Source organism: Corvus brachyrhynchos, unplaced genomic scaffold (genome assembly GCF_000691975.1).
Source record: "Corvus brachyrhynchos isolate BGI_N302 unplaced genomic scaffold, ASM69197v1 scaffold60, whole genome shotgun sequence".
NCBI lineage: Eukaryota > Metazoa > Chordata > Aves > Passeriformes > Corvidae > Corvus > Corvus brachyrhynchos.
Genome location: NW_008236767.1, coordinates 6,825,425 through 6,850,521, shown reverse-complemented (window position 1 = coordinate 6,850,521; position 25,097 = coordinate 6,825,425). Strand labels below are relative to the sequence as shown.

The 25,097-nt window shown below is 37.6% G+C and overlaps 1 protein-coding gene across 3 annotated transcripts in view; it reads left to right on the top strand.

The window, feature by feature from the left end:
- Positions 1-25,097, top strand: part of TOX (thymocyte selection associated high mobility group box) — a 219,060-nt gene that overhangs the window by 126,085 nt on the left and 67,878 nt on the right. For all 3 annotated transcript variants that reach the window (XM_017727483.1, XM_017727482.1, XM_008644947.2), the window contains exon 3: positions 4,761-5,003. In XM_017727483.1, the coding sequence (XP_017582972.1) occupies positions 4,761-5,003 (243 nt within the window). The remainder of the gene's footprint in view (positions 1-4,760; positions 5,004-25,097) is intronic.

The window sequence follows — 25,097 nt, the reverse complement described above, 5'->3', positions numbered from 1 at the left end:
ACTGTATTTGTATTTCCTGCCAGCATTTCCTTTATTCCTCTGATGAGTAACCTCAAAAGTAAATACTAGATTTTTGTATGTGTGTGTGTTTGTGTTATCAGCACAGCAGGATGCATAGCCCTAATCTGAGTTATGTGTTGCCAAAGTAAAGAACTGTCTTCTGACATACAAGTCCTCTCCATATCTCAGCTTTGCTCCTCCTTTCACAGCTTATTGTTGGATTTGGCCAGGCTAAGTGGCTTAAAAGGTAAATTGAAGGGGACCAATGGGGTCTTGTTCAGAAACAAAAGTTGGGTTTGGGTTGGACAGTGAATCAGGTTCATATCATTTTATTCTGGCAAGCTTTCCTCATAAAATTATATGCCAATGTAGCATATAGATAATGATGTTTCTTGATCTCAGAGTGGGCATCTCAATCATCTGTTTTATGAAGTTTCCATCATTTCAAGCAGAAATGTCACAAATATTTAGCCAAAAACATAGAATATTGTCCTTTAGATTTGGGAAGACATTCTTAATTCAAAAATCTTTCATAACTTTGTGTCTATAGATAGTTCAAATTTAAGGATAATCCATTCTGAGGTTCCCACTGTGTAGATTCCATCCGAACTAGACTCAAATCTGTTTATAATAAGCACAGGTGTAATGAAAATGCTCTTTATAATAAAGAAGAATTTAAGCATGTGTCTGTCCAGTGCTGTGCAGTTGGTTTAGTGGTGTTAATTTGCAGAGGGCTTTCTCTCTGGAACGTATTAAAGGCCTGAGTAGTTCCCCTAAACTGAAGAGCTGATTAACACCTCATCCACTCCTATAGTCACAAGATGAAAGTGAAACCACTGGCAAAGTTCCTAGTAGTTCTGTGGTAAAAAAAAAATAAAGCATTTCTGCTACCTTTTTTTTTTTTTTTTTGTTATTCAAAAGTGAAAAGGTGAGCTTGCTAAGGTTTCTGTGACCAGTAGGATAAAAAGGAGCTATTCCGTGTCTTTCTGAATAGAGCAGGTCCTGCTGATAGGAAAACCAACTGTGAAGGAAAAACCCTCGGAGTGGAGGGGAAAGACCCTAACCTTCCCCACCTCCAAGAAAAACCTAACAGAGTTGAAGATACAGGCCATTATTAATATTTATTATTAATATGTATGAGCTGTACTTATGAAATGCGATTGGATACAGGGAGTACATCCTTCCCTGATGCTCTGGATGCTAGATAACTGCTTTCATTATGAATTCCAGATGAACAGCTTGTGTTGGAAGTGGTGCTTTAAGGAAGCCCAGAGGCCAGGACAGGATGATGACTGTGAGTGGGAGTTCTTGCTGCAGGGTTAAGCTCAAGCCTGGCTTTTTGCTAAAGTTCCCTAAAATTTCCCTTCACAGAAGAAGGTAACAATACAACATTCCAGGAGAGCCCATTGCCAGCAGTGGATCAGTTGCATCAAGGGCACCCCAGATGGTTACTAAATTAGGTTTTCCAACAGCAAGGGGAGAGGTGGCAGGAAAGTAGGAGTGGGTGTTTGAAGCTTGTAGCTGCTATTCACAGGACAAGCACATGTCCCGTTCCTCACGCCTTTCCTCCAGGAACAGTTGCAACAGCCTTGTTCCTGGGATATGTTGGATTTGCTGCAGATGTATCTAGGAATTTTGGGTTTTGATATGCCAGTGCGCCAAGTCATTACAAGCATCTGAACCAAGCTCCTGGACGAGACAAATGAGTACCAGCAAATCACTGTTGAAGCAACTTCCCCGAGGAAGTTATGTCTGTATGCGCTACATACACACAATACTGAGCAGGGAAATATCAAATAGGCTGAAAATGTAAAGTGAATAGGGTGCTCCACAGATGCTTTCAAATATCTGTCCATACCATTAGCATATAGCTTGGATGCTGCCTAACTTTATTGAAATAGTACAATAGTTTATGTCTTAAGAGAATATTAAAATAGAGAAACATAGGAAATGCTATAATTTGAATTATATGTTATTTGGTGTTATTACTGCTTTTGCTATTCTAATCCTAAATTTAAGTGTAGTGGACAATGATATTGTAGGTGATGTGGGATCAAATGCACTCTTAACTGGTTCACAAGCAACAACCATGGTGTGATTTTTTAAAAAATAATTAATCTGAGAACAACCATTTATTTAAAAAGCTTAGCCCATATAATACATATAGCTTTATTAGATACTTACACATGACACAACTTGGATTGTGGAGCTGCTAGTGCTTTATACTTCCTTCTTAATAAATGAAGCTAATGTCCTACTGGCAGTCCAATTGCTTTCACCATTTTTGAAGTATTATTAGTTAAACATTTGAAACACAAAAAATCAAAAGTAAAACCTGGTCCATCCATATGTGACATGCAAAAAGAGGTGTACAAAGAAGCAGATATGCTAAATGCTTGCATTTTAGCCTGTCAATATTTGATTTAGGAATATTTGCTTTTAGAAGTGAACATCAGTCTCACTGGACAGTGGGAGAGAGAGAAAACAGATGTTAATACTTTTTACCTGTAAAATCATGGGAGACAACACTCTTTTGAGGCCATAAGTCTTTTGGGACAGTAGAAAAGACACTGTTGAACATAATAGTCATCTTTCCACAGCTAATGAATCCCTCCTGGTAGCTGTAGGCTACATGGATCCAAGCTCACCAGGATTAGTTTCCAATCTAAGTGTACCTGCAGTGATTGTGCTGGTCCAGGAGAGCATTTTGGATGTTATCCCTCCCTTCATTTCTGTTCCTTGCTGTTTTGTTATTGTGGTATTAGACCTTAAACTTACTTTAGGCACCTTTCTCTTCATCATGGATTTTCTATAATAGTAATTAGCAACTAGCCAGTGTTTGCATTGTCCCTAATAGTTTTATTTGGCTTTGAAAAATTTATACATTGTTATTGAGTAAATGTGACGTTCTCTTTGCCATGTTTAAGCCTTCTCTCCACTTAGTGAGGGTGTATTTTTACTTTATTTCCCCTTGGAGATGTTTCCACTGATGGCTGCATCATGGCTTCTAAAAGTGGGAGCAAATGCAACTTACAGAGGTCAGTAGACTCACACCAGCTTCCCATTAAGGAGAAAACAGGGGCAAAGGGAGAACAAACTCCTGTGCTGGAGGTGAGAAACACAGATGGAATGCATGGATAGACTCAAAGTCCTCACACATAACAGTGATGATATCACTCTCAAACCCCTTCGTCTCCCTGTTCTGTTGTTTTCATTCTTTGGGATTTTACTTTGGCCATTCCAGTCTAGACTTCCTGTTGTATTTCATACTAAGATTTTGGTGAAGAGATTAAAACCATGTTGGAAAAAAAACCAAAGCAGCCAAAACTATGGCAGTGTGCATTTCTGTGTTCAGCAGCTCACTGAAAACATTTAATACAGTTTGGTTTTTGGTATGATTTAAGTTTATATATGCATGTTCATAGAGAGGAGAGTAACCTCAGGCCTCAGGAGGACATTATTACTATGATCACAAATGAAAAACCCCTTTGTTTATAATTGGTCATTGATTCTTCCCCCATCCTTCTGCATGAATTCATACACCGTGCTGTCCTCCATTTGGAAACTCATATTGGGGAAAACATTTTCTTCCAATAGCTGCTCTTTGAAATTATGCCCTCATATTCATCCTTTACAGTGATACTTTTCAAAAGCAGAATGTATTTAAATCCTTGCATTTCCAGAATTAACAAAAGCAGCACTCAGAGCAGGACTGCTGTGCTGGAGAGGGGCAGGAAGGGTGGGAGTAGTCTCTGTGCTATAAATCTCCTGACTGTGGGCATGGGATGTGCAAAGACTGATCACTTTGCAAAGGAGTTGGCTGTTCTCAGAAAAGCAGAGCAGGCTTTCAGGCTGAGCCATTGCAACTGAACTCTTTAACTCTTTATTATGCTCACCTTTTCCTTTTAAGGAATATGTGCATTCCCACCCTATCCTACAAATGAGCCTACCTGCTCATATAGATAAATAATAGCAATTATCCACCTTGGTGCATTACTCTGACTTTGCCTGTGGCTTTTCCTTGGATAAGATTGAGTTGGATGACTTAACAGCAGCAGACAACAAAAGACTAACAGTAGTTTGGTGGAGTTACTAATTCAGATAACTAACAAAATGTATGTATAATTCAGTTTATAGGTTAAGAAAGAAAAAAAATTAGATTTTTTTAGACACTTCAAATGTATTTTTATAAATACAAAGTATACTCATACTAACTATGTACTGTTTCTGTTTCTTTGTAGCAGAGTAAATGCATGGCACTCCCGTAACCATAAAAGTGGTATCTTCACTACGTAATTCTTGGTCTGAGTAGCAGGGAGTAAGATGAACCATTTTGTGCCAATGTTAATTTTATAAATTGCATTCCCTTTTCCACAATGCCATGAAAAAGGTATTCAGCTAGATGAACGCTCTTGGAAAATTTTAATAGGACCCTTGAAATCTGTTTGAGTTCACCGTCTTTAAAAAAAAAATATTTCTAGTGGAAGCTGTGAAAGTATCATAGATTCTTATGCCTTAGAGGCATTTCTTCCTCCACACATAATGGTGAGACTTCACTCATATAATGTATGGGTCTTGAAAATATTCTCTTTGTTAAATTGTAAATCGTGATTAGAAGTATGTGAGTTGGGCTCTTTTTGTTTGTTTTGTATGACTTTTATTATTATTATTGACCAGTGCTCATATTATTTTCATAGCATAGAGTTTCATAGCATACATAGTTGCAAGCAAAAACTTTCCATTTGTTGTTTTTTTTGCAGTCTTTTCCTGGCCCAAGTCTCGAAAGTGAAGATTTTAACATACCTCCTATAACTCCTCCGTCATTGCCTGACCACTCCCTGGTACACTTGAATGAGATAGAGTCTGGGTACCACTCTCTGTGTCATCCCATGAACCACAATGGCCTCCTTCCATTCCACCCACAAAACATGGATCTACCTGAAATTACAGTTTCCAACATGCTTGGCCAAGACGGGACACTGCTTTCCAATTCCCTCTCTGTGGTAAGCACTTTTAGTCTTTCCCTTCTGTTTTAAGTGCAAAATTATGGAAATACAGACCTGTTTGAAATCCTTCACAGGGGCCAACACCTGCACCACTCAAATTTTGGAGTGCCCTGGCCCGACTCTGGGTGTTACATTGCATTTCCTGTGTCAAATCCTCCCCCAGCAGAGGTGGGAGGGATTTCCAGCTGAGTTCCTCAAAGCCAGGATGTTACCTTCCACCGCCTTGGGTAGAAGTGTTTCTGCTTTACAGGGATGTAAATAATGACAAAAAGGGGCTCAAGGCTCTGACTTCTGCTGGAGCAGGGTTTGGATCCAGATGGCCGCTGTTCTGTATTTGTCTGAATAGGCTCTTTCCATTCTCATTTGCATGTGCTGAGAGATGTACAAAAATTTAATATCTCCTTTCTTGTTTACCGCACGTTTGGAAAACAGCAAATGTTATTTCTGATTCTAGGCCAAATCTTACAGCCTTTTTACAGTTCCCAGTCCTTAGCCAGCCAGAATCCAACTGAAAAGACTGGACAACTTGCTTATAAAGTCTGTCAGACAGTCATTATGGTCATAATCTTGTGAAGCCTGATATTATAAATCACTTCTTTGAATGTTAAATTGCTTGCAACAACTGCAGAGCTACTTTACATGTTACATTTTCAAGTGGGCTCTACAATTAATTAGTATACTTCTTGCATAGCATCTCCAGACAAGATTATTTCACATTGATGTACAATTCTAACTCAAAGAGTTAAAAATCCCGTGGAAGAGGATGGAGCCTGACATTGTGTGCATCCCCCTGCACTTAAAGCACTAGGTGGGCTAGATGGGCTGCCCAGGAGCTGAAGTTCCCAACAGGCAAAGATAAGAATCTGTTGTTCCCAGAGATAAATGGTCTGGGCTTCTCACCAAAAGGTCTGCACTTAGGAACTGAGGCTGTTTAGGCTTCCCAGCTTGCTAGTGCCCCACCACATTATCTGAAAAATTTAAGTCAGTCCTGAGAACCTGAGAGCTAACACAACACATGGAGGTTTGGGGAGTGAGTGATCTAGGCTCAGCTCTCCATCAGCCCCTCAGACTAACAGCCCCAGAGCCAAGGGCCATGGTGACTGGAAAAGACTTAGTTTATAATAAAAAGCTGCCTTGTCACATGGCTTCATTGCAACTTAATTAAAATAAAGCTACCTTGATTTTGAGGAGCTCTGCATTTCCTCTGAGGATGTCCAACAAGCAGAGGCCAGAAGCCTTGGCCTCTCATGTGTTACACAGTTGTTATTGATTTACTAGGATGTTGCACACTTTGTGGTTGAGGTCAGAATCTGACCTCAGATTCTAATCTCAGGGTTATGTTCAATAATGGAAGGAATGGGGGAAAGGCTGATTTATATAGAGAAATATAAATGTACTCTATGGAAAAATGCTATATTTTCCTTGCAGAGCTGATGGCATGCATTTAAGAGCTTGAGTGAAATCTTGTGTGGGGTTCTGAAAATCAGAACTATGAAAGGACTTGAAAAAGTAAGATAAATGCTTGACACTCTAGTCAAGACAGACAGTATTTCATTGAATTGACCTCTTCTGAGCCATGGTTATGACTCAGAACTGTACATTCTTTTAAGCTGTGATGTTTCACACTAACCTTTTGCAACAAGCTCTGAACAAAGGACCTTGAGAGTGGGCAGATCATCACAGTGATTGCATTGAGGGCAAATACAAAAAAGTTGAATAATATAACTAGGCAATTTTGCTATTGGAACTTAGTGAAGATCAGAAGAGATGAAAATCAGATGTCAAGAAAATACGTGCTAAATTTTGACAGTAATTTCTGAGGATTTGTTCAATAAATAAAGCATGATCCTTGAAGTGTCATGCGCTAAGTCAACTGTTATCCCTAACTTGCATGCCCTTTTTCCACAAGAGGACCTCTTACCTAGCAATAGTTTTAGCTCAAGCCGGCTTGTCTGTGCAGGGGATGAAGCTACAGTTCATGTTAGTATAACTGGTAGGATGTTAACTCCTCGATTTCATACAGTTCAAATACTGTTTGGCAGTATAGCTCCTCTGATTTGAATTTGATAACTTGAGAGAAATTAACTTGAGCGAAATAATTTAACTCTTCAGTGAATTCAATGACTTCTTCAGTGAATAGAATGACCCCATTGTTATTTTGGCTTTGCACTGATGATGAAAAACAGGGGATTTTGAAGAGTTAACATTCTTTACTTAGTTTTGAAGCTTTTCTTTATATCCAGAACATTTAACATTTTTTCTTCAGTATGACTCTTTTCTTGTGCTATTACTCATCTCTAAGTTTCCTTTTTACTATCTCATCAAACTCTGATCCATTTAACATGTTCTTGTCTAAATTGCTCCTATATTGCCTCATATAGAACATAATTTATAAGTTTCTCCAATCTATCTAAACCCTTGGTTCCATATGATTTGTAGTATATCAAGCACCATTTAGTGTATTTGGAAACCATGTGTCTCACTTCATTTTTCAGGGCACTAATGGGTATTTTTAGAAAAAATATTCTTAGAAACAAATCTGTTGGCTGTTCTCTATCCCTAATTAATTTCACATCTTCAGCAAATTTTACTTACATTGGGACAAATTCAGCTGCATTGCAATGCGCCTCTGATTGAATTTGGTTATTTTTTCTTTACTTTCAACGTCCTTCTTTTTAGCCAGCTTTTAACTCATGTTGGTATTTTAGCAATAATACCTTCTTTTTTGTCTGTATTAGAACTAGTGAGTGTTTTTCAGTTTGTATTTTGCCAAAGCATTAATTAATGCTAGTCAAATGTGAGAAAGGAATCTCAGTGAGCTCAAAACCAGCTGGAAAATAGTTCATACACTAAGTGTAGTGTTTTTCTTCCATCTCAACTACCAGGTGTTTTCAGATGAGAATTTCTGTGATTTTGGGCAGATTGAAAATTGAGGATGTACCCTTCCTAAAACCCCTTCAAATCTCCCCCCATCAGAAGTCCCTGTTTCATACTGTGCAGTATTCCCTCCAAGCTGCAGATGAAATCCCTTTTAGTAAGGATGGCAGGATTTACCCCAATCTCTGTAAGAATTCTCCTCTGTAGAAGTGCTTATACACACACAATAAGAGCCCAGCACCAGCTCAGTGAATTCATATTAGGGATCAGCTTCTTAGAGATCTTTTACACTGTGGGAATTCTTTCTAAAAATTTTTACGATGCTGGGAGATGAAAATGTCTCATTGTCATTGACTGTGTCTTAAATTTGGAATTGGACTTCTTTGAAGTTTTTTTGATTGACTGTACTTTCATATTGCATGCCCACTATTTAAAAAAAAAATCATACAACAAAACCACTAAAGTTTTTACTTCTCATTATTGTGCTGTCAGTTCACATATTTACTTCTATGTTTGTGTATTTTTGTTTTTCTTCTTAGTTGACATACAGGCATATATACATACAGACATATGCACGCTAATTTATATCATGCTGTCACATACAGATTTCTTTAGATGCTCATTATCTCTGGATATCAGGGGGCCAAAAGTCTACAGAATTTGTGCAGAATGTGTCACAGTGGTATTAACACGTGGTCCAGCCCCAACATGGGAGCCCTCTAAAATCCTCCTTCAAAATGGACATGACTTCTATTCCTGCTTCTTAATTGGATCCGGTTTGATATAGCTATAACTGTTTGTTTAATGAAAATGTACTTATTGTCCTGTAAACACGTTTGCTTCTCTATAATGGAATTGGTATCCCTTCCTGGTTTCCTACCAGTTGAAAACTGTGTGGGTTTGGTTCAGTCCCAGCTGGGGCCTGACCTGCCAGCCTTTTTCTGTTGGTGTGAGTTTTCCTGAGATATCCCAAAGGATATTTTCAAGGACCACAAGAGTTACCCTTCAAACAGTTGGGAAAAAATGCATGTTGTATAAGAATGTGTATTTATCTGTAAAAATGCTTTTGTATGAGTTCTACAAAATGAGTTTTTCTGTGTATCAATAAAATTATAGACATTCCAGCTTTTTTAGTATATCCTATAGATGATTGGTTTTTCCGTAAGAAACCAGGGTTAAAAATCTCAGTGCTGTTTTTACATAGTGGGAAAAAAACCCCAACCTATTTTTGGAACACTTTCATATGTAATCTTGTTCTGATCTTTTTGAAAATGTGGCTCGTGACGGTATACTATTGAAAATTTACAAGAAAGAAATAAAAGATTTCAGTTTCTTGAAATGCTTCAGATTTCTGGGTTTTAAGTTTAAAGTGGAAAAGATGTTAAAAGATGGGGTTTATTTCCCAAATGCTCTACTTGTGCTGGCAACAAAAGCCAGCATAACATGTACACTTAGGTTTATTGTCATTTCTAGTATACAGTCAAGGCACACTTTGAATTCAGAGGCTACTGTACAACTGTTTTGACAGCCACCACATCAGTAGGTAATGTGCAGGACATATGAAACTGAAGCAAAAATGTTTCTTTAGGTCTATAGGGAGTGCAGTACATCAAGGAATTCAGATATATTAGAGCAGCATGAATTTCTAATATGTTGCTCTTATGGAAAAGACCACTGGCATATTGAATAATGCTGCTTTCAAAGCAGAGCAGAAAATGTGATTACAGACAATTTCATTGCTGTTTTTAAAATAAATATTTTTGAAATCTTGGGGTGTTTTATTTCATGTAATGCATAAAATATGTAACAGTGTGCTATAGCTAAAGATCTTCTAGGTCACGGAAGAGTAGATGATGTCAGCTATAATTATTCAGATGTGGAATAATAGAAGCATTAGTTTAAAATAAAATGCATGTCACAAAGGCCCATGTCCTTATATAAAAAAAGGCAATAAAAAGCTGCTTTTTTTTTTTGCACACTTAGACAGAAGAATGAAGGCAATGAATAATTATTTAACATTATGCCCCAATTCATCAAAGCCCAAACAATTACATTATATTTATTTATGAATTATATATTTTAGGTATGCAGCCCATGAGAGATTAGTATCTTAAACAAAACATGGCATTGTGTAACAGGGAAGAAAGAAGACAGCCACTTTTTTTTTTCCCATTTTTAATCTCAGGTAGAATGAAGCTAGTATTTCTTATTCACAGTACAGTTGCTAATAAATCCAATAAAGGAGGCTGTTGTTGTTGTACCTGGGATGCATTTAAGAGATTTTGTTTTACTAGTTTCATACATGTTAGTTTAAATTCAGTATTCTTGACTCATTTTGAGTCTGACCTATACAGCTGATTCTTTTTTCTTCTACCTTTAAGAGTTAGTGCAAACAACTGAGTCAAACAGAAATTCATTACTTCTGATGAACAAGATGAATAACTTCCATAATAAAAAAAAAGATTTTTGTCTCCTAACCTAAGTGTTGAGACTTGAGTCATGTTTGGATACTTTTTTCTAGCTTGTATTGCATGGCAGTTGTAGCAGATACGTTTTGTCTCTGGTGAATACTTCGCATTTGTGCCTCATTACCAGTCTCTGGTCTTCAGTTAACATCAAAATTTACTGTTATGCTAGACAGACCTGCTGCTACCCCAAATTTTATTGCAGTGAGTTATTGCCATCAGAACCACCAAATCATAAAGCTAAGGTCATAGAACATCTTGTGTTAAAGTTGTTTTGTTTTTTCTGTTATTAAGCAACTTTGTACTCTTGCAGGATATCTTTCTTTTCCTTAAAAAAACCAAACAAACAAGCAAAAAAACAACACCATGTTTTCCAGGCTGGTTTGTTTTGTTTTGTTTTTTCACTGAAATAAGCCTTGTGTGGAAAAAGGTTACAATAGTTAACGTGTGTTTTGTCAAACAGACTAACCAGCTCATGTCTGTCAGCATAACTTTATTGTCTCCAGTAGAATTATGATGATTTATTCCATCAAGGGCTCTGGGGCATCATTTTTATCTTTCCTTTCTTCTGATGTCTGCTCCACTCTTTTGTCATCAGAAAGACAACAGAAAGGATATGTAGAAGAGCTGATTAAGATGTAATTTGATCAAGGTTTTATAAATACCTGAATATTGCATATCTGCTACTAGAAACCTCTTTACTGAGGTACAAAAAACATCTGATGTCAGAAATTATAGCTGTACAAAATCAGAGTGGAAACAAATCATGCATTTTTAGCAGTGATAGAGATATGCCATTTAGCTATAGTGTACTGTGGGAAGTGGTTGGTTCTCTATGCCTGAGGGTTAAATTCAAATGGGGCATCTCTCAAAAAAAATGTGCTCTATCTGGGACTGGACTTACAGAGCTCACACTACAGCAGGGGGACCAGAACCTTCCCATGGGTCGCATTGTCCCTGGGGTGTTCTCAGCAGAAAACATCAGTCCATGCATTCTTGGTAGGGGCCACATTGCTGGTATCACCTCAGCTGTAGCACTTGTACAGTTTTTCCCTCCCAAGAGAACATCAGCAGAGTGAAAGAAAGCACTCTGTGGCTGCAGGCTATTGATGGATACCACCTTCTTCAGGTCAACTAGGACAAAAGTTCTTGTGAAAGTATTTGTGCAGCTTTTTTTTCCTGGTCCTAAAGTAGTATCTGGTAAAGTTATACTTTCTGTCTCTAAGTACTAAGAACTTACCTTAAAGATAGATCAAGTAAATATTGCCACATAACTGTAGGAAAATATTTGTACACCAATGACTAAGACTCTTTTTTAGAATAATTCCAGGTCTTATGTTTAAAACTGAAAATGAATCTGTTGATTTACTGTCAGGGAAATACAGCGTCCTGCTTATTTGAGTGTGGTTGTTGAGACTCCACGTGCCTCACATATTTCACAAACTCAGACAGAAAACAACTTCAGCATAATTTCAAGAAGAGATAACAAGATGGCCTATATATTTTTTTGAAAACAGCCTTCTATAGAAAATACTTAGGTGACCTTTTTTCACTGTGGTTACCCATTTTCTGATAGGAATTATTTGTTACACAAAAAAAGTAAGAAAAAGAAATAAGTTTAGTTGTATTAATTATTGTTTCTTAGACTTTAACCAGATAGGCACAGGCTAAGACATGATGAATGTGGTGCAGAGAAAAAAACTTCAGTTGTGGGTGGTAGATTATACAACACTTCACATGTGAAGTACTCACAGGAGTGATTAATGCATAAGCAGCATCATAGCTGCAAGTGTCAAACAAAACAGATAATAGAGTATGCAAATAGAGGAAACATAACTCTCAGAAAATGTCAGAAATTCAGAGTTTTGGCAGCAGATATTGTTGACTTTAATCTGCTGCTTTTAACATTGCATGTAGTTGTCGAGAACAGCACAATAATGAAATGGTTCTGAAGACTCACACCTTGGCAAAAAAAATCTTCGTGATCTTAAGTCCTGTATATGGAATAGAAGTGAAATGTCTTTCTCAAAAACTGTGAACATGCTTCTATGAAGACAGAAAGGAGAGAGAAGCCCACAGTGCAGATAAAAAGGAGGGCTTTGTGTATCAGGTGGGGTAGCCTCTATTTCCCCCTGTTTCATCATTTAAATGCATGAATTTGCATTCCTTGAAACTCAAAAGCAGCTGAGAAGACTGCACATCCTTCATGGATTTGTACTGCATTGACCATCTCATCCCATTTTGTTCAGTAGTAGAAAGGTGTGTGGACAAAAGCAGTCCCACTACAGAATGTTCTGCCTTAACACAAGGTGCCATGTGCACGCTGGAAGTTCAGCTGTGTCACATGCTAGAGCGTGAATTCTCCTCCTTCAATCTTGCATATGTAGAGTCATAGATGTTTAGTAAAATTTTTTCTTCATTTTGAGGGAAAAAGCACATTCTTGGCTTTCCAAGTTGAAGGAATTTAAATGGTCCAATTAATGGTTTTGTGGATTTTTTATCTGTTTTAGTGGTTTTTACAAAGTTTTAAGTATCATTGTTTGAGTTTACCGGTGACTTTTTACACGAGGAATAGAAGAAAAATATTCTACATGGTAGTGTTTTGAGACTTGAAGAAATAATCAGAAGTAAAAAATTACTCATTTGTTATTTTTATCCATTTTTGTTTCACAAGGCAATGAAGAAATGCTATAAGTGTAAGGGTGTCTACCCTTCCTAGTCCTTTCAATAACATAAAGATTCATTTTAAATTGACGTTTGCCCCTCTGTTCTTCCTTCCACCTCCTCTTCATTTATACAAGGCCTGTACTGACACTCTGTGTAAATGCCACGTTGGGATTCCCTGTGGGCAGCATGTAAATCTCTAACCTCCACTGCTACTGTGGTGCTGTACTTCAGCCACATGCATGTGACTCAGGGTCTCTGCAGCCTCACTCACACACTTTTGAACTGCACTTTTGGCATGTTGTGCAAGCCGTTGCCTTTATATTTGAACACTAAAGATATGAAAATGAATGTCCTGAATTCATTTTCTGTGTATATCATGGATGGATGCTGTCACAATAAAGGACTTTAGGTATAGAGTTGCAGCAAGAAGCATTATGGAGTGAGGAACACCTCTACGACACGCTCGTGCGTATCTTTCAGCTACAAAATCCCCACAATGACTGCTTTTCATCTAAACTGAACAAAGGAATTTCAGTTTATCTTACATATTATCAGGGTGTATCCAAAATTCCTCTTTCAACCAACATGCAGGGACTTAAAAGAGTCAAAGGAGATGTTATAGGTGGTGACAGGCACTCTGTATGCCTGCCCTGACCTGGAGCTGATGCAGACTGCAGTGCTCAGAGTACATACACATATACATATATACCTGGATACACAAATATACATATGTATTAGCATTTATATGTCTGTATATGTGTATGTAAATAGGTATCACACTGTCAGTCACTGAAGCCCTCTGCTGGAAAGGGGGTGTAAGAGACAGGATGTAGCATCTGCAACATCCCCCTGCTCCCCAGATTGTGGATCCATGTTGTTGTTAAACAGAGACTGAAACTAAAGCCAAATTATTGAAGTAGATGAAACAGATTTAATTAATGTACTTCTCATGGCTGCATTATACAATATTTTTTCCAAATCCCTGAGTTATAAGTGACATTACAGTGCCTGACTGTAACTTTAATGATGGCTACTTCTGCTAATTGCGTTAATGAAGGAAGTAGCCTAGTTGCTAAAGTGAGACATGGCATACCTAATGGATAACAAGATGAAACTCCATATCACATCTTCAAAATCCTGGTTAAAGGACCAGATACTCTGGTCCTTTAACAAAAAAAAAAGGCCTGCTCATGGAGTATTTACAGAATCAGGCCCTTGATGAGATGCAATGCTTTTTTATTTGGAAATGGGACTTCCTTCTAATACATTTTAAGATTATCTTCATTCACACATAAAGAATTCAGAGATTAACTCACTAACTAAGCTTCAGTTTCCAACACATGCCCTAATACTGAAGTGTGGGATCTCAGTTTAATGAATTTTACGACACTCCCCTTTTCTTATGTAGTAGCATAAAAAGCGTTTAGTGCAATAGGCTTAGTCTTTTTCTGGATATTAAGTGCAGCTTAAGTTGCCTGACAGAAAGTATACAGTGTAAAATAACCACTGGCAAAACTTTTAAAAGTTATATTTTGTACACAAAGCAACTGATAGCATTTGAAAAATAATGCTGAGTGGCACTCTGTTCTTCTGCAGCACCTTTCTTGTGCCTTGAAGTGCTTTGCAGTCACTAATTAGCTAAGAAGGTAGTTTACTCATAACAGTACAAATAGATGTTTGCAATCTCAGTCCCTCCTATCTGTCAAGTACTATACTGTGGGAGAGAAAAGCATTTACTTTATCAAAAAGCTAGTAAAATTTAATTCACAACATACAAAGACAAATGAATCCCAAGTTGAAAAAGAAAGATCTCAAAGGAAGAGGAAGAAAATGACTACATAGGGGGACCTGTAATAATGAAAGTGTTACCAGGAGCTGATTTCATGTTTGATGCTCAGTAAAACAAAGGTGGTTAGCAGTGTGGTGAGAATCAGCTTTCAATATTAGAACTAGCAGATGTCCTCATATGTGGTAAAAGCAGGACTTAACTGCCATGTGCTACACATCTAATATAAAGCTTTTACAGTGACTGCATATTATGGTAGCTGAGACTTTTAAGCTCTCTAGCAACGTGGAAGTGATACAGCAACCTTATTTAAGAGCCATGAAAAAGATGCAGGGATTGCTTTGCTTGTCCTTGAAATGCAGTCAGCTCTAGGGAGAAGTGAAGTATCTGTTTAACCACAGAGTGTGATGCTCCACTGCTCCAGATTCCCAGTCCAAGCCCTTACGGGCCAGTTCCATAGCACACGTGTTTCTTCTCACCTGTCATCAGCTTTCATGACTGCAGGGAGAGGAAACCTCACAGCAGGGAAGTTCTCTGCCCAGGGCCTGGCCTGTGTAATTTTAATTGTGAGTGGCACTGTTGCACTGACTTCATCATTTTTGGCCTCTGCTCCTGAACTACATTTTAGGAGTTCTGTGACTGACTCAAAACCTCAGTGGGATTTTCAGAAATATTCTGGCCTAATGTTGATCCTGTCCTACTCTAGCAGGAGCTATCCCAGAGTTTCGAAAGAAACAGCCCTATAGCAGATGCTTTCATTTGTTCATAAATTGTGAGAATTTCGATTTTACATTATATCAAATTAAAGGCGTGTCAACAAAATTGTTTGTCAATAATGATCCACATTCATAATGCCATCATAATTCTGAAATGTTTTTCTTTGTAACATTTGGAAAATCAGTGCAAGCTGTAACAAGACTGAAGAGAAAAATCATGACCTAATGTCCTGTTTTGAAACAATTCTTATTGTTTTGATTGTCATACAATTAAAGACAGTATAGGAAAGCTGCACAACAGAAAATTCATGTGAGTAGCCTGACCTCTTAGATCCTGGCTCAGTGCAGCCTCTATGTTGTGTTACTTACCAAATCACAGAAATTGGTCCAGAGGGAACCATAATGTCCCTCCCTTAATGTAGTCCAAGATAGGATTCTAAAAGGTCATCTCACTGAAAACCTATGAAACTCCATAGGTTTGTCATTTCTGACAGATGCTTATCTAACTTATTTTTTAGAGAATTCATCTAGACTCCTCAGGCAAGCTCTGGATAGAGGTTCTCACCCTTAAAAAAATCACCATACATAACACCCAGCAGGCAGTGGAGGTTAACAAAGACCATTTAATATTTTCAATTGTCTGTTATTTATTTTTAAGGTGTGCTTATATATATGTATATATTTATATTTATTAAGTATATATTAAGCTAAGAATGTATGATAGGTAATAGATGTTGATGGAACAGCTAGGAGAGAAATAATCAAGAAGATGTATATTAACTCAGACTGTTTTGGTTCACAGCTGACTTGACCATTTAAGAAACAGTTAGAAAAATAATCAGCTTTTCCCAAATCTTATTAGTATATAAACATGATCCAGACTCTATTAACCCATAAACTACACTGAGCAAAATAATTCTTCTTGAAGGTTCAGTTACAGTGTTATTTTATGAAATTGTTTATGTGCATATTTTAAATATTATATTTATTTATCATCATCCATTACTTAGGAAGTTAGGCTGAAGGAATGGATGTTTATGATACTTAAGGAATGTCACCTCAAGTAATGGGATAAAAATAAGCAGTGGGTGAAGGTTGGGAAAAAACCTTTTAATGGCATCCGAATAGTCTGCCAGGTAGTGTTAAAGCACTGGAACATGGACGTATGGGAAAATCCTGCACTGACTGAGAGATGGGTTGGTGATTTAATAGACCTTTCTTTGAGATGTAATTTCTGTAACTGGTTGATACATACACTAGTGTTCAGATATTTGGACTCGTTTCTTGTTTGTCTGGCAAATTGTTTCTTGGGAAAGGTTATAAATTACAATAAATAGACTTTGCAGAAGATGAGCTACATGATATTCTTGGAAAGAATTTTTCAGCTCATATCCAGACGTTAATGCCAAAGCAGAAAAACCCAGTAGAGTCCTAATTCCATGGCTTTGCTTGAGTACAGTGCTAGGATGGTGCACTGCCATAAATAATATTTACATTGAATAGAGTCTTTTGTATTCTAACAGCAATTCAGGATAGAAAAGATAAAACAGAGAAACAAATGTTATTTACTTAGATGAGTTTTTTGCTTTCTGATTTTTCAACAAAGAATTCACTGCTAGCAATGGAGTGAAGGATGGGGAAAGAAGGGAAAGCAAGCATTTATAAAAATGTTTATGTAGTTATAATTAGATCCATTTTAGAACCAAAAGTTTTATGCAGAAACTGACAGAAGGATACACAATAATTATAGTTTGCTGACAAGCTGAATAGAGTTTCCTTTTTTTATCTTATGGTTTTAGGAAACCAAACTGTAAATAAATATGCAGTTTGACAGATTGTAATTGCAATCAGCAAGGCGTCTTTTCATTTAATCAGATAGTGTTATTAAAATGGGGTTACAATTAAACATTTTATAGTGTGACGTAGAACTCTATTAAAATTCCCCAGCAAACAGTAATTTGCATGTGATGCTTCTGCAACCAATTTCCATTTGCAGAAACGTTATTGGTTGTGACCTTCCAGTAGTTAGGTCTCAGTTTGCTGTTCTCTTCCTACTTTGATACATGATATTAAGTATTCTCTTTCTTTACCTCACTGTGAAGCTTAAAACATTAATTTTGTGTTATTTTATTGTATTATTTTTTACCCTTGTTAAAACTGCTTGACACTGGCCAAAGCAGGTTTGCACCGTTGGAAATGTGGAATTACCTAAGCATACATTTTCTTAACTTTAAGAATTGTAATTTTTTTGTCAACTGTAAACATGTGGAAATCCACTATTTATTCCCATAGTTTTGATAAACTAAGTAAAAAAATATAAAAGTCAGAAGTGGTTCAGTATTCTGCCTTTTAAGACATTTTCAGGCTGTAACTTCTCTCTGAGATCACCATTCTCTAAGTAAAAAAAGAGCGAGAAGAATCATTAGGACACACAATTTTTGGGGCATTCTTCAGGTGCATGTAACCCCACTAATGAAACTCCACATAGAAAATATTTGGAGCAAAGGGAATGAGTGATTTGCATTAGCAAAGAGTGAAAGTCTTTGAATATCAGACAGCAAAGCTACTGTTCCTTTTACTGTGGGGGACATTTTTTGAGGAAACATCAGTGGTTTGAGAAAAGTCAACATTTTCCTTACTGGAAAATAATCAGGCAGTGGTTAGAAAACATACATTCTTGGTTCTTGTCACTAGTAGCTGACAAAGATAAAAATGCTTTCTTTTGGTGAAAAGTGAAGTTGTATGAATACTTGAGGAGAAGAAAAAAATGGAAAGAAATAATTTGTTCTGACCTACTATGTATTTATTTTAACTTTGCACTATCCTTGACTTGGAACCTCTTTATTCTATCCTATTTTTACTGATACAACTGTGTGTTGGTTTCCCCTTGTGCTGTTCAACAAGTAAAATCACTGCAGAGTAGGCTAATGCACAGTCTCTGACTCTGTACTGCATGCCCATCAATTTTCCTTTCTTCATTTGTGTGCATATGTGCTGTTTCCTACAGATAATTTTCCTGAGGTATAGCTTCCAAAAGGTTTGTCAGAGATAGAGGTCTTCCACCTTCATGCCACGTGGTTAAAGAATTGTATTGCCAAAACACTCAGAAATTCAGTGGTCACATAAAAATACAGCAGATTAACAAAGGAAATTTTGAATTGCACCTTGTCATGGTTTGAAGCTGGCTAGGCACCAAGCCCCATGAAATCTGTTATTTTACATAAGGGGAAATAAAGATTTTTGAGAAAAACTGAAAAACTGCAAGGCAAAACAGGTTCAGACTTAAACAGTTGCTGTATTAAGAAAGTTTATTACTAACAGAATTAAAAATAAAAAGAAATAATAAAAAGTTAAAGCAAACTCCCCTCTATTCCAGCACCCCCTCCTTCCCACCAATCCGCGCAAAAGGGAAAAACAAAACATGGGATTTGGTCAATGTTGCAGTTCTTGAAAGTCTCTCCAATATTTAGGAAAAATAGTTTCTTCTGCTTTAGCATGGTTTCCAACCTGTCACGAGCAACAGTCAGCCCAAAAACAATCTGCTGAGGTGGAAAAACATCTCTCCCATGAAAATCTCACAGTCTATTCATACTGCAGTCATGGGCCATCACATAGGGTTTTAGTCTTTTAAGAATGAGTTATTCTGGCCTGAAAACAAAGGCTCTCTTCTTCAAAATCTCTAAAAAGCCTTTCACCGCTTCTATATAGCCTGGCATAGGCATTTCTCCTATCTTCACAGGCCGCATGTGGATTCCCCATCCCCCACGTACTTCAAATGGATTAAAGAGACAGTTTGTGATATTACAGTTTTTATCACGGCCTGCAGGAAGCATTTTTAAGCTACGCGCTAAAAGCTCCTCTGCCCTCTTTTTCCCCGCCGCCATCTTGGCTCCGTCCCATGTGAATTACTTCCCCTTTCTCTCTGACCTTGGAGACGCCATGTTAAGGAGTTGATCTTGTTCGGGCTTTACATTAGAGAAAGCCTTGCTCCCTTGTATGCTGCTGGCTCCATGGTGTCTCTTCGATTCGGTGCGAGCCATGCTGGCCAGGGGAGGGGGCTCCACCAGCTGCTGCTGGCTCCATGGTGTCTCTTCGATTCGGTGCGAGCCATGCTGGCCAGGGGAGGGGGCTCCACCAGCTCCCGCTGGCTCTGTGCAGGGCCACGCTGGCCGTGTGGAGGGGAGGGGGAGAGGCCCACCCGTCTCCAGAAGCCGCGACGGGTGGTTTTAGCTGTGCGGCAGTTCATGGCTGGTTTTGGCTGCCTGCGGCTCTGGGATGTTTCCCCCACAGCGACCTGGGGGCCTGTGCTGCTGCACCGGGGCAGGGGGAGGCCCAGGCCTGCTCCGAGAGACAGAGCCGGAGGCCCATTTTCCCCACTCCCCACAGGAAAAGCCAGAACAAAAAGGGAACGTCCCACTTTTGTGCTTCTTTAAATACGCAATTCACGAGAAGTGTTTAACAGATTGTCCATCAACTATGTTTCAACCTACTACATACCTCAACCACACCTGATAGGATAAGCAAAAGGTTTGACTTTGCCCTTCCTTTCCAATATCAAAACAAACAGGGCTATAAGTGTTGCCTGACTGGTCCTCTCTGCACAACACAGGATTGCTGCCTGTGCATCTTCAACACGAATTTCAGGTCACCAGCCTCTGCTAGATTGTAAATGATTGAGGAAGAGAACTTAAAATATTGCTTGTCACTGAACATTTCCAATGAGAAGCCCACACATGTAAGTAGGGAAGTGACATTAAAACATGCATAGAAAAAAAAATGTAACCAGATTCTCTCCAAGGCTAATTGTATTTTTTTCTAAAATAAAGGACACATATATCTGAGTCTAATGTTCAAAACAAGGAAAACTAATCTGCATCTGGCCTGCATATAGTAGCTTTTTTAAGACCACATCACATGGTGTATATAGGTGTGAAGGAGAAGATAATCAGGATAAGAAATGCAGGTTGAACCCGAAGAAACAGATCCATCTTAGGGTTTTGTAGTGCTATACATTGTGGCACTATCTGAGGACTCTATCTTACCTTATAATGTCTTCACTATCTATTTGAAAAATACAGATCTAATTGTGAAATTTTACTCATACAAGGGCCCCCTTGACTGGTGTAAGGAAGTGTTTCTCAAGAGGAGGAAAGGCCTGAAACAGCAAGGTGGCAAGTGTACATAATATTGGACATTTGCATTCAGCTGAAACCTGAGGTTTGCTTTAATGATACAGAGAGAGATGCCTGGTCTAGCACACGTGCCTGTCTTTGAATGTCATGTGTTTTAAAAATATGGAAGTTGAGCAGGATATATGGTTTCTTCATTGTGGTTTTTTGCATTTTCAGTTGTGTACTATATATTCACATACCACTCTGCTTTACAATCAAGCCTGTTTGATTACTTCAAATTTTTGCCATAGGATTTTGTCACTCTTGCTGAAAATTTTAAGACATTTTCCTCCAGACTCATTCTTTTTTTTTCCCCTCAGATTTATTTACTACCTTTAGAAGTAGAAAAGTCCAATTTCAATCATGTCAGAAATAGCTCATTTTAGACAAGTACGTGCTGCTCTGCTTACAAAACATATATGAGTGGAATATGCAATTACCACAACTCAGTTTCCTGCCACAGAAACATTTCAGCATTATAGCATTACAGAAATAGAATGACATGCATAATGAAAGATTTCAAGATTCACCCAAGGCATTTATTCTCTTCACCTTAATGTTCTCAGCAGTAGCAGAGTATCCATTAAAAGGTAGGATGAATTATGGTTGCTTAGCAACCACGGGGAGCTTGTAACAGCACCAAAGAATGAAATGGCTGGTTGATAAAATGAATTTTCTCTGAGCATTAGCCTGTTGAAACTGCCTTTTCTTGTGGAACATAAAGTGCGTTTATTTGTCTCATGCATTTTTTATTAGAAAATTATTTGAGTTCCAGAGACTTGAATCGTTTTGCTACAGGAGATATTTGATTTTAATGTGATGTACTAAAATAAGTAATAAAAGACATTTTCTTCAAAGTAAAGACACCAAGGAAACCTAGGTAGCTCCTTTTGAAGTTGGGAATAAAATCTTATATAAGGTATGTCATTACTCATTTTTAATTAAGAGTGACATTAGCTAGACTTAAACTTCAATTTTACCTTTGAAGGAAAGTTTGAGACAGCCAATATGCAGTGACAAAAAGGAGAGGTTTAGAATTGATCTCATGGATTCATCATGAGTGAAGTAAGTTTTCCTTCTCTCTTCCCAGGTGGTATGGTAGTCATGTCTCAGAGAAGGCCACAAGTGGTTGCACTTTCAAATCTAGCGTTCACTACTTATTTCTGTGCTAAAAATGTGCTATGATGATAGGCTTCCATCCAATAGTGACAAGATGCTTCACTTTCCACTGACACTCTCCAGGCATTCAACAGCAGTCAGAGTTGGATGAGCATTTTTGGCAGAAAAGGGTTTTGTTGGAAAATGCCAGAACAGTGAAACCAAAGTTAAGGCAAGGGGAAAGTATCAGCTGGATTTAGTCTTTTATTGTCAATATTTTCTGAGAATCATGTCTGCATGGTCAGGACATGAGGCACGGGAGATCAAAAGAGAGTGGCACCTGCCCATTCTAAAATATCCAGAGCATCTGTCTGGAGATATGAGACCAAATCTTGGGCTTCTACACAGAATTATTTAGATGAAGAACTTAACCTTTTGGTTTTGTACTCCATAAGAATGCCCAAATGATTAGTTATTACCAGTTAATAGTTTAGTCTTTCTTGTGAGAGTCAAGACAATGTCATAATTGCTCTTATACAATTTAATAAAGGTCTTTCAAAGGCTTCAGACCTTATTTTGCTGTTGAAAATAGTTCTACTGACTCCAGTGTGAACATCTGAGTGAGAAGTGACCATAACCCTGCTCCTGCATGGTGAATCAGTAGATCGTGACCTGTTGAGAGTGTCCTGGGCTCTGTGTGAGTCCTTGGTGCAAGCTGGAGCCACTGTTGACTTTTCTGGCAACCCTAACGAGGTTGTGTGTGTGCAGATTGCGCAGTGAATCTGGGTGGCAGAAGGCCTTCTTGTCTTAGAAGTGTATCTCAAATTCTGGACTGAAGCTAGAGTAAGAAAGCAGATCTAAAAATCAGGATGAGATGACTCACTTATATCTTACCTTCCTGTCAGGAAAGAATCAGTGTGAGACAGCTTTGAAAAGATTGAAGTCTTGCAGCGAGCTGCCTTGTCATGGAAATTTTCGACCTGTATTTCTGTCTCCATATGGATTCTGGTGATGCTGCTGAGAGTACTGCTATCAACTGCTCTTGGGAAAGGAAGGAACTATTGCAGTTAACATGATAGCAAACATTGGCAGCCTAACAGAAACCAGATATTAGTTATGTTGACAACCTGGCAACGTTTTTTACAGAGCATTTCTTACTGCAAATGAAACGCCCTGGGAGATACGTAACTACAGGCAGTGATAACCTTTTTTGGACTAAAATATAATTCCGCTCAAGTGAAAATGAAAGGAAACTGATATTAAGCAGTAAGATCTTGCCTCTTTAAAGTACGTGCTAATAATCAAACATTAAAAGTGAAACTCCGGTCATCTACAAAGGTGCAAATTAAAATTCCAGAGAGAGAGCTTGACTGATTTGTTTAACAAAGAGTTTAATACAGCAGAATCCCACTTGAACATAAAACTATTACACTCACAATAATCCTGTCTAGCTGTTGGGAGATCCAAATTAAAACTCTCACTGATATTTGCTTAAATCTCATAAATAGCACAGAATTAGAGCATATTGAAGTTGTGTATTTACTGTGATCTTACTGTCTAATAGGTTTTTAACAATTTAAAATGATGACTGAAAATAAGTATTTTCCCCTCAGATGATTCAAGTAGTGTATATTTTATTCCTGTCTTCTAATTTAATACCCACTTGTTTATTAACTTACTAGTGTCAACATGACAAGGCTGTATTGAATGCAGACTAAATGTTCCATTTAAACAGATAATTTATTTTCTTATTAGTATTAAGGTGTTATGAGGAGATTATTCAGTTGAAGTTGGTGGATTAATACTACTTCTCCAGGAGATATTTTCATGCTCATTTACTATGTTCCATTGTTTCCATTCATATGTATAGAAGAACAGATGTTTGTTTCTTTTCCACTTGTGATTCCAATGATTTAGTAGCAATATTACTTAGCGTGTTCTGTTCCACTCCTCAGTACCCTCTGGAGGATTTAATTTATGGATTTTTTTTTTTTTTTTTTTTATGAAAGCCTCAAAATTGTATGAACACATGAAATTCATAGCAGTTTAGGAAAGGAATTGCATTCCTACTGAACATCTCAAATGACTGGCAAGTATTACAAAATTAGAATTTGTGACCTCTTTTCTCCAGCCCAGCTGCAGTGACATATTCAAGTCTTTTAGGTCAGGTGGGTAAGTAGAGGTTTTAAATTTGTTCTTGTCAGTAAGATTCCCCACATTTAAGTTAGGACACATTGCAGATATTGACTTAGAAAAAAAGAGAATAAATCAGGAGTGATAAAGGTAAAATGTGATAAATTAGTAACCTCAGATAGCCACTACTTTTGCCAGGTTTTGATAGTATGATAAAAATAATCTTGGCATTCACTGTGCAGTCTTTCTTTTGTGAGACTGGTCTAATAAAACAAGAATGTGCACACACCCACCTAAGAAGTAATCATTATTCATGATTTGTGGAAAAAGGTAGAGTTCCAGGTCTGCAGTTCTTGCTCACAGGTACATTATATAAGGAATTATATTAGTGTAATTTATGAAAATGTACAGTTGTGCCAGCTGGAGAACATAGAGTCAATCCTGTCTGATGTTGCACATCAGCAAGAATTATTGAACAAGGAACTAACCACTGTTGCAGTAAAGCAGTGAGCAAAGTTAAGGCAGCAGAGAAGACTTATTTTATGAAACGCTCAGACATAAATGGCACCAAAAAAGGACTATAAAGGACACACAAAGTATATATTTGTGTGTGAATAAAGCTATAACCACAAAACTCTTGCTGTGCTTTGGTTGTGGCCCTCTTCCAAAAGAACTTGTTATATCAGAGCAACATGCCTAATGCATTTTTTTGCATTAATATAATAAAATCAGGGTGTGATTTGACCAAATGCACTAACATAACCACTGCATACATTTATGTGAATCTGTCAAATGTGAAGCATGTTGCATAAGAGCACTCTATTTCTTACAGCTCCCTGAATAAATAATGTACATAAGCCTCCTCAGAAACAAAGTCAGTAACAAACTGTCTGGTTACATGTACTTTTGTATGACTTCTGGTTAACCCAAAAGCCCCAAATATGAGATACAGAGCTCTGGAATATGGTGTGAGTTTGAGATGCTCTCTGGGGAACCTTTATCTTCATATAGGGTCTTTTTTTATATGTGACAGTTTTATATCAAGGATAATGATCTTTATATAATAAGTAATCTAAATACAGTCAAACACATCATGAGTGAACATGGTTTATTTGGTAGAACTCTTTCATAGATCAAATTTTAGATACCTTTTTAGTGGTTACATTAAAAAGGATATT